General features: G+C 41.0%; 1 protein-coding gene across 1 annotated transcript; it reads right to left on the bottom strand.

Annotated features, from left to right (window-relative positions):
- Positions 1-2,303: 2,303 nt before the first annotated feature.
- SERF1B (small EDRK-rich factor 1B) lies at positions 2,304-8,438 on the bottom strand. Its single transcript, XM_048849270.2, has 3 exons — positions 8,292-8,438; positions 6,192-6,300; positions 2,304-2,486 (listed from the first exon to the last, which is right to left on the bottom strand). The coding sequence occupies exons 1-3, from the start codon at positions 8,296-8,298 to the stop codon at positions 2,414-2,416; spliced, it is 189 nt and encodes a 62-aa protein (XP_048705227.1). The 5' UTR covers positions 8,299-8,438; the 3' UTR covers positions 2,304-2,413.
- Positions 8,439-9,151: the final 713 nt, after the last annotated feature.

Here is a 9,151-nt window from a genome sequence, read left to right as displayed (position 1 = left end):
AAAACTTCCCCAAGGGTCAAATCCCTTCTTGTCCTTGGATGGTATTCGCTGCCACCACCACGTGAGTTAGACAAAGATTCAAGGAAAAGAACCACTTGGAGTTCCTGTTCCCCGAAATATTCCCCCCAAGCACCTTCACCCCCTTTCCTGCGAAGGCTTGAGAATATATCTTCACCAATTGGTAGAGGTGAGCACAGACCAAATCCCTGGGTTTTCTAAGACAGGAAAACCAATCAGATTCTTAAAAAAAACAAAACAGAACTTTATAATAAAGAAAAAAAAGTATAAGAAGCACCTCTGTAAAATCAGGATAGAAGGTAATTTTACAGGGTAATCAGATTCAAAACACAGAGAGTTCCCCTCTAGGCAAAACTGTAAAGTTACAAAAAACAGGGATAAACCTCCCTCTAAGCATAAGGAAAATTCACAAGCTAAAACAAGATACTCTAACACATTTCCTTGCTCTTGCTTACTATTTCTGTAAAGTTAGATGTATCTATCATTCAGTAGGAGCTAGATTACTTGCTTGGTCTCTCTCTGTCTCCGGAGAGAGCACACACAGCACAAAAACAAAGCCCCCCCAAGATTTGAAAGTATTGTCTTTCCCCATTGGTTCTTCTGGTCAGGTGCCAACTGTGTTAATTGAACTGATTAAGGGCATTCTGTACCTCTAAGAGGGATTTTATATTACTGCATGCATAAACGTTGTTAGCCTTCCCTTTATATTTATGACACACCATTCTTGCACTTTGGAATTAACATAGGGAACACTACTTCTCTGTACAAGGATGATGGCATGATTATAGCTTTTTGTTGATACTATTGTACTACTTTGATAACACAAGTTGTTGGCCAATTATTGATCTCTTTTATTGCCTCCTAGAAGAGATGTAAGAACAGTGGTAGAACAGGTGTAGATTACTCTATCAATCAGGTGGAGGCATAGAATTCCCCCCTTTCCCCCCACAAGTTACTGGGGCCTGCAACTTCCTCATGCCATTTCTTTATATTCATGCAGGGAAGAGGGAGTTTCTTCAGATCTAGCACTTTCAGACAAGCTTGTGCTTCATTTAAATTGATAGTTATCCTTAATAGAAGATCTGGCAGATTGTCTAGAGAGCAAGACTTGGAATTAGGCTAACTGGTAGTTCAGACTACTTTCTATTTATTAGTCTACTACATAGGCATCAAAAGGAAACTAGAGTTTGCATAATTTGAGGCATATATAGAAGGAGCAGTGAAAGCTGAATGACAATGAATAATTTTGAACCCCCCCCCGGCATGTATATATGGGTAAAACTAGCTTTAAACTCCTTGAAACCCACCTTTCCTACTCCATAGAAAAGCTAGTTCGCTAGAGTTAACCTTACACTCAGTTCACTGCCCCCCTCAGCCTCTGCCCTACCTATGAAAGGAATCCCTCTAAGGCAATTTACCTCATTGTGCATAGCATTTTGTATGTATATAAAGAGAAATGGAGGATTGACAGTTAAATGCATGTTTAAATATTTTTTTAATTGCCCTCCCATGATTTTTCTAAACTAATCTCATTTTAATGAAAGAGTTAGTGTTCAGATTTTTCTGAGCAGGAGTAGTTCTCCTGGACTTTCAGTTGAGGGTGCTCAGAAAAGTAAAGGAGTTATGGCTATAGATCTGTGGTTATGAGGTTGCCGCCCTTCCCAACCAGACAGTGTTTTAACTTGGTGAGGCTAAACTAAAAGTTTACAAGCCAATATACTATAATCTTTCCCAGAGGACAAGATTGAACAAGTGATGCCAGATTTTAGTCTTCTGAAAGTTACTGTTTTGAAAAGTTCATTTTCTTGGTCTTACAGTGCAGATTTCTTTTAATTCAAGCCCAGTAAAAGGTTATCCACTGTACCCCATTTCAGATTAAACGATACTTCATGTGACATTTTATTGTAAAAATAATTTAAAATGAGATTTACAGTTCAGACCTTTACAAGTTTGAATACATTGTACAAAGGTATTGGGCTTTTAAATTAGTGTTCCACTGTGAATGATTGTTATACTTTAAGGGTCACAAAGAAGGTAAACTGGTCTAACTGTGGCTTTAATAGTGTAGTCACACAAGCCATTCAGTGAAGCCAACATTGTTAATAATGAAAGGTGCAGTTAAGCTATAGCTACCATTACTTAAACTAGGCTTATTTGCATGCCTATAAGAGCGCTTGCAATTTTTTTGAAATAAGTATTCTAGGTAACTTAATGAAGTCTTGGTTTACTCAGCCTATACGAACCAAAAATTCTAAATAAGTGCAAATTGAATAAGTCTACAAGTATAAGATAAACATTTGCCATTTAATGGTAGGCCACTTTTACAAATAAGTGATATTTTAGGCCCTATAACTTGGTGTACTGTAACATTTTAGGCTATTTATGCAGCCACACACTATTTTGCTTCTGCCTGCAGAGTCTTCTTCTCATTAGCTGCTTTCTGCTTTTGCTGCATGATTTCAGAGTCTCTGTAAAAGACAGATATTTAGTTAGAAAAATAGTGAGTTACTGAAAATATTCCTTGACTGTTACTATTAGGCTTCATCTTACTTTCTACAGGTTACTTCCATTCTTGCTTTTCAACCAATGGAACAAAACCACATGCAACAGCATATAATGGATCAATATTTAAGCTTAAAAGTGATCAGGACAATAGATTGATAGCCCTGCAGAGGCCCAGCCCAGATACCAAGTCTACTTGCCTGCATTTTACTACATGAAAGAACTATTGATATTTTATGTACCTGTCAACATTCATCCTGGATGAATAGATATTTCCAAGGTAGCACTGAAGTTCTAGTCTGATACTTCAGCAGACAGTGCATACAGTAGATGAATCCAAGCTCCAATATTTAAACCCATTTGAGGTACCAAATTTTGAGTTTGCCAATACTTGGCAGAAAATGGAAACCAAAGCTATTTGGTATAGATATTCCAAAATCCAATCCACAGATTATACTCAGTCACGTGAATGAGCTATATATAGATCAAGCCCCAACAAAAAGGTTATAAATCCTGTCTCATATGTTCAGTAAAGTCAGGAGTCTGACAGCTTTTTACCTGGTTGTAACACACAGGGAAAGCATCTTTCAACCTGTAACCTTTAGGTCAAGAGGATGTCTCTCTAATTTGACTGGCTCTGAAGACAGCTATTTACTGGACCAATTTCAATTTGAAAGTGTATTTTGAGGCAGTTGCTATTTAAATCAAGGCTGATTGCACACTTTATAGTTAATTCTATAGTACAAGGTAGTATATTAAAGTCTTATAATTCAAGACCACTGTGGTGGCCTTGAGTCATGTTGTGACCAGACTTTACAATTAATTTGTTGCTTGGATCTTCGTTTTTAAGTACAGATTGTGTTTAGTGTGATGCTTCCCCAGGGGTTCTCAGGAGCGTGAGGCACCTCACCACTAGCATGAAATAGTCTGGTCTGTGCCTGCTGTAGATCATCTCCCTGAAGGCAACAGCCCCTGGCAGCACAAGCACTATTTTCCAGGCCTCTGCAGACCTTGCTCTCTGTTCAGATACAGAGAGGCACACCCCAGTCCCTGAATACTTGGGAATGTTCCCTGTAGCGTCCAACCCCTAATCCACTGAACACTTACAGAATTACCGGGACTGCTATTCTCAAAGGAACAGTACACACTAACTTCTAAGATTCAACTCAGGAACATCACTTTGCTTAACACCACAGCACTTAGATATAGCTACAGTAAAACAAGAAAAAGTTTATCAAAGACTATAGTAAAGTGGCAGTAAGAGTATTGGAAACAAAGAACAAAAAATTGGGCTGTTGATTAATTGCAGTTAACTCATGCAATTAAAAAATTAACTGCGATTAATTGCACTGTTACATAGAATACCAATTGAAGTTTATTAAATGTTCTTCTATATTTTCAAATATAGGTTTCTATTACAACACAGAATAGAAAGTGTATTACAAATATTTGCACTGTAAAAATGATAAATTTGTCAATTCACCTCATACAAGTACTATAGTGAAATCTATCGTGAAAGCGTAACTTAAAAATGTAACCAAAAAACTTACATAACTGCACTCAAAAAACAAAACAATGTAAAACTTAAGAGTCTACAAATCCACTCAGTCCTACTTCTTGTTAAGCCAATTGCTAAGACACAAAAGTTTGTTTCCATTTTCAGGAGATACTGCTTCCTATTTACAGTGTCACCTGAAAGTGAGAACTGGCATACACATGGCACTTTTGTAGCCAGCATTGCAAGGTGTTTACATGCCAGATATGCTAAACATTCGTATGCACCTTCATGCTTCAGCCACCATTCCGGAGGACATGATTCCATGATGATGATGCTTGTTAAAATAAAATTGTGCGTTAATTAAATTTGTGACTGTACTCCTTGGAAGAATTTTATGTCCCCTGCTCTATTTTACCCGCATTTGGCTATATATTTCATGTTGTAACAGTCTGGGGTGATGACCCAGCATATGTTGTTCATTTTAAGAACACTTTCACAGCAGATTTGACAAAACGTAAAGAAGGTACCAATGTGAGATTTCTAAAGATAGCTACAGCACTCGACCCAAGATTTAAGAATCTGAAGTGCCTTCCAAAATCTGAGAGGGACAGGGTGTGGAGCATGCTTTCAGAAGTCTTAAAAGAGAAACATTCTGACGCGGAGACTACAGAACCTGAACCACCAAAATAGAAAATCAGCCTTCTGCGATGGCATCTGACTCAGATGATGAAAATGAACATGTGGTGGTCTGCACTGCTTTGGGTCGTTATCGAGCAGACCAAGTCATCAGCATGGACACATCCTCTGGAGTGGTAGTTGAAGTATGAAGGGGCATATGAATTTTTAGCGCATCTGGCGCATAAATATCTTGCAACGCTAGCTACAACAGTGCCATGCGAATGCCTGTTCACTTTCTGGTGACACTAAACAAGAAGCAGACATTATCTCCTGCAAATGTAACCAAACTTGTCTGTCTGAGCAACTGGCTGAACAAGAAGTAGGACTGAGTGGACTTGTAAGCTCTAAAGTTTAACATTGTTTTGTTTTTGAATGCAGTTATTTTTTGTACATAATTCTACATTTGTAAGTTCAACTTTCATGATAAAGAGACTGCACTATAGGACTTGTAGTAAGTATTTTTCAATTCACTCTTTTTTACAGTGCAAATATTTATAATAAAAAATACAAAATGAGCACTACACACTTTGTATTCTATGTTGTAATTGAAATAAATATTTGAAAAGTGTGCAAAACATCCAAAAATATTTATAAATAGTATTCTATTATTGTTTTACAGCATGATTAATTGCAGTTAATTTTTTAATCGCTTGATAGCCATAAAAATAAATTTAGTTTTTAGAAAGCGTAAGTTATTCTTTAGAAACTCTCACCCAAAGTAGTCCAGCATTTTCAGCCAAACCTGGTTAAGACCCTTTTTTCCCCATGAAGCAAAAGCACTCTCCTTTTACTCCCCCAATGAAGGGTCCCTGGGCATCCCTTCGGTCCCCTCAAATATACTCAAGCAAACCTTTGATATGCACTTCACAAAAAGGCCCCCCCGGTGTTTTTCTTCCTGTTAGTTTTATCTTATAATCCTTCATTTGTATTCAGTTCAAATGAATGGTAGGTGGACCCACTGTGAATGAGGCAATACTCAATTTATAGATAGATGAACACATCTCTCCTCTACTAGGTTAAGCTGCTTTTCAGACTGAAATGGCTAATTCCTTGTTTAGATAAGAAAAGTATCCACGGTTTCGACTGAGCTGGTATGCTGATTTACTCTCCATGAACTACACTCTTTAAAAAAAAAAAGCCTCAAAGCATGTAAGAGGGAAGGAAAATATGAAGAACTGCTCAATCTGAAAGTTTTTGTTTTGGCACCTCAAGTGAATGGCTGGGGAGGTACTGCCACTTCCCTCCTAACAAGGGGTCAAAACCAAGGACTACAGTAGAACCCAGAAGGGCATTTGAGGCCCACCCATCCACCCAAGACAGATTCAAGATCAAGAAATACTGAGGGGAAGCCAAGTCTGAGTAACCTAAAATATGCGCAGATGTTCAAAATATAATCACAGTCTACTAGTATCAAGTAGGTACAGCTTATTTGCATGAGCAGAGCTTATAGAATACCACTCACCCTCCTTTCTGAGACCTGTGTACTAGAGCTTACCTTTGTTTTCTCTGAGACGCAGACAAACTATCCTCTTTCCTTTTCCCCTTGAGGACCTCCTGGGTTTTCTTCAGATTTTTCTGGCGGGCAAGTTCACGCTGGTTCCCACCTACATAATATTCAAGTTTATATATGTGCTGTAATTTCCACTTCCTTACCTCCACTCTTGTACACAAACAGTAATTTAGCACCTTAAGACCAAAACCAGTAAAAAGCATTGCTAAAACTACCCATGGAGGTTTTCCTCCCCAAGTTTGGATCCAAGAGAAATTCTGCAAGGCAAAACAGCGAGTCTGGTGTAAAGCAAGGAGGTGCTAGAGCTTCACAAATTTAACAGTGAAGAGAATTTAACATTTTTTCCCTAACCTTGCTCTGAAAAAACAGCTACATGTTTTTTGTTGAAGTGTTCCAAGGAACTTCAGTTTGAGGCAGATGTGGCATGGAAAAGTTCTGCCAAATATAAGCAGTTCAGGCTAAGTTACAAGTAAGCTTGGAAGGATCAGATTTTTATTGGTGTCAGTAAATGTTGATTTCACCACATGTACAAACTGACAAAATTATTTCCAATGAGAATAATCGAAGTTTAGGTATGTAGTCTGATGATCATGTATTTAAAGTTTTACATGTCCCAGGACTCTAAACCTGGAAGTTCACTATATAATGAAAGTTAGGACTGCTCAGTATAGCAGAAAGATCTCCAGGCCTGCTCTGCCGCTTCAATTACTATTTTAGAATAGATAAGGAGGAATGTACCAATGCCCATTGTCACGTATTAGCAAGTACTTTTGATTTGAGGATGACGGGAGTACAGAACACATCATCCATGCCTCTTTTTGACCTCAAGTTATGCATACTATACAGTACCTCTTCATAAGTAGACTGAGACAGCTGTGTCTCTGATTGCATAAGCCTGCAACTTTCCTTTCAGGCTGGAGGGCATTTGCCTGAGGAAGTTTAGTTCTTAATTATGCAATTCTTCCTTGAACTTGGATCACTACAGTGAATTTAAGCTGCATGTTTAGAAACTCTGAGCTCAACTTAGAGCATCTCACAAGTTGAACTACAAAACAGACAACTTCAGTAATGCTGAAGATTAACTTGTTTCCAGGAGAAATGAAGAAGTTGCTCTAGAGTTTAAGAAAACTGTAGTAATGAATGTCTGACTACTACTGTGACGTTTCAAACGCTGTTAATTTTTTGCCATTAATATAGTCAAGTGACATTGTACCCCCCGCCCCCCCACACACACACCCCTGACTTTGAGCAATATGGATTCCTGCAACACCTCATAGTACTGCTACAGTACGTTTGATTTTTTTTAGTTATGTACGTAAAAAAAGAGGGCACAGTCTGGCAGTGGTAAGAAGTATGGCGCGATTACATGCTCAGGGGCCATTTAGGGGGAATTTTATTTGTAGCCTGACAGCCAACAATGGAACGTTGAGCGCCAGACCTGACTGATCAGCAGCTCATCACAAACAGCCCTGCAAAGACTACCCAGGAGACGCTGCTGTGCTCCGAGTTGCCCATGTTTTTAAGGCTGGCTTTAGGGACACCGTTGGGGACCCGGCTGTGAACAGACCCCTTGTTTACAGCCACCGAGGTTTCGCTCCAGAAATACCCAGTTGTACGTGGCGGAAAATGGAGCCATCAAGGCGCGAGGTCGCACTACGAACGCCACAGATCCCCGAGTCCCGGACGCCCCGTTAATCCCCCGCCAGGCCCCTTCCTGGGGGAGCCCCGCACAACCGCCGCTTACCCTAGAGGCCAAAGGAGGCCGCGGGCCCGGCCGCTCCTGCAGTCAGACGCTGGGTGGGGCCACTATGGCGCCAGCTCTGACGAAGCCTGCGGGGCTCACGGGCCCCGGGGCCTTCACAGCTCGGCGGGGAGGCTCCGGAGCGAGAAAGAGGCGCCTGGAGCCTGAATTACCAGGACCAGCCACCCTCATGCACGTACCGGGCCCGACCCAGAGGCGGCGAGTAGGGGGCGCGCTCGCTGGCCGCCGCCGCTCCATCACCTAGGCCCGACAGCGGCCAGCGAACGCGCGGAGCCGGCAGAGCCGTTCCCGACAGGGCAGGGCCACTTCAGGTTGATACTCACGGGCCATGGCGAGACAATATGCCGGGCGGGACGCACAGAACCTGAGCCGCAGCTACTTCTCCCGAGCGCTCCGACAGTTGCCAGAACCTTCTTCAGTCTCCTCCTCAGCGCCCCCCGCCGACGTGGCTTATATAATGACACGCCTCGGTGATGTCACAAATATGCCGACGTCACCAGCCACCCCCACCAAGATTAGAATTAGCCGGAGCCTTTAAGCGGGGGGGGTCGTTAACATTGCGCATGCTCAGTTAGCAGCATGTCCAGGCTGCTGTTGCTCTGATGGACCTCGGTAAATCTGTTTCTCACGAGTTTGGAGATCAGCGTTCTCAGGATACTTAGGCTGTGTCGGAGTCTCAGGATATTTGGTGTGGTTTCCACCCCTTCCGCCAAATTCCAGGAGGCAGTAACGTCACGTGCTAGCTGAAAGCCCCAACTTTTCTGTTTTGGAAGTAGGTTTTTGTCCTGCCTGGTCGCATAAAAAAGCGTGAACATATAATCCCAGTGCACCCGAAGGTCTCAAAAACCAGAAAGCAAATAGAGATGTTTTGAGCCTTTTAGGGAACACTTTGGGTCCTGTTTTCAAATATTTCTCTTCAAACATGAAGGCTTTTAAAAAAATTAGAACCGCGATTCTTCATATCATCACAGAATTCCAGGTACTCGGACTTAAAAAACACACTAAATATTTCAATAGTTAAGATAAAATGGTGAGTGATGGTAAATTTCTAAAATGTCAACTGGAAGTGCCCAATGTTTACTTGTCTTGCAATGTAGAAAATTATGGTGCTCTAACAGTGCCAGGTCCAGTCCTCCCATGCTAAATGAGAACTCATTGCCAGGAATTCAGAGTTAATCGGAGG

This window comes from Caretta caretta, chromosome 5, assembly GCF_965140235.1.
Source record: "Caretta caretta isolate rCarCar2 chromosome 5, rCarCar1.hap1, whole genome shotgun sequence".
Lineage (NCBI taxonomy): Eukaryota > Metazoa > Chordata > Testudines > Cheloniidae > Caretta > Caretta caretta.
Note: the sequence above shows the minus strand (reverse complement) of the source record. Positions and strands in the feature narration are given on the sequence as shown.

Coding starts and splice junctions, on each gene's coding strand:
- SERF1B (XM_048849270.2), bottom strand. Junction 2,487..6,191: donor GCGTCTCAGAGAAAACAAAG/GTAAGCTCTAGT, acceptor TGTCTTTTACAG/AGACTCTGAAATCATGCAGC.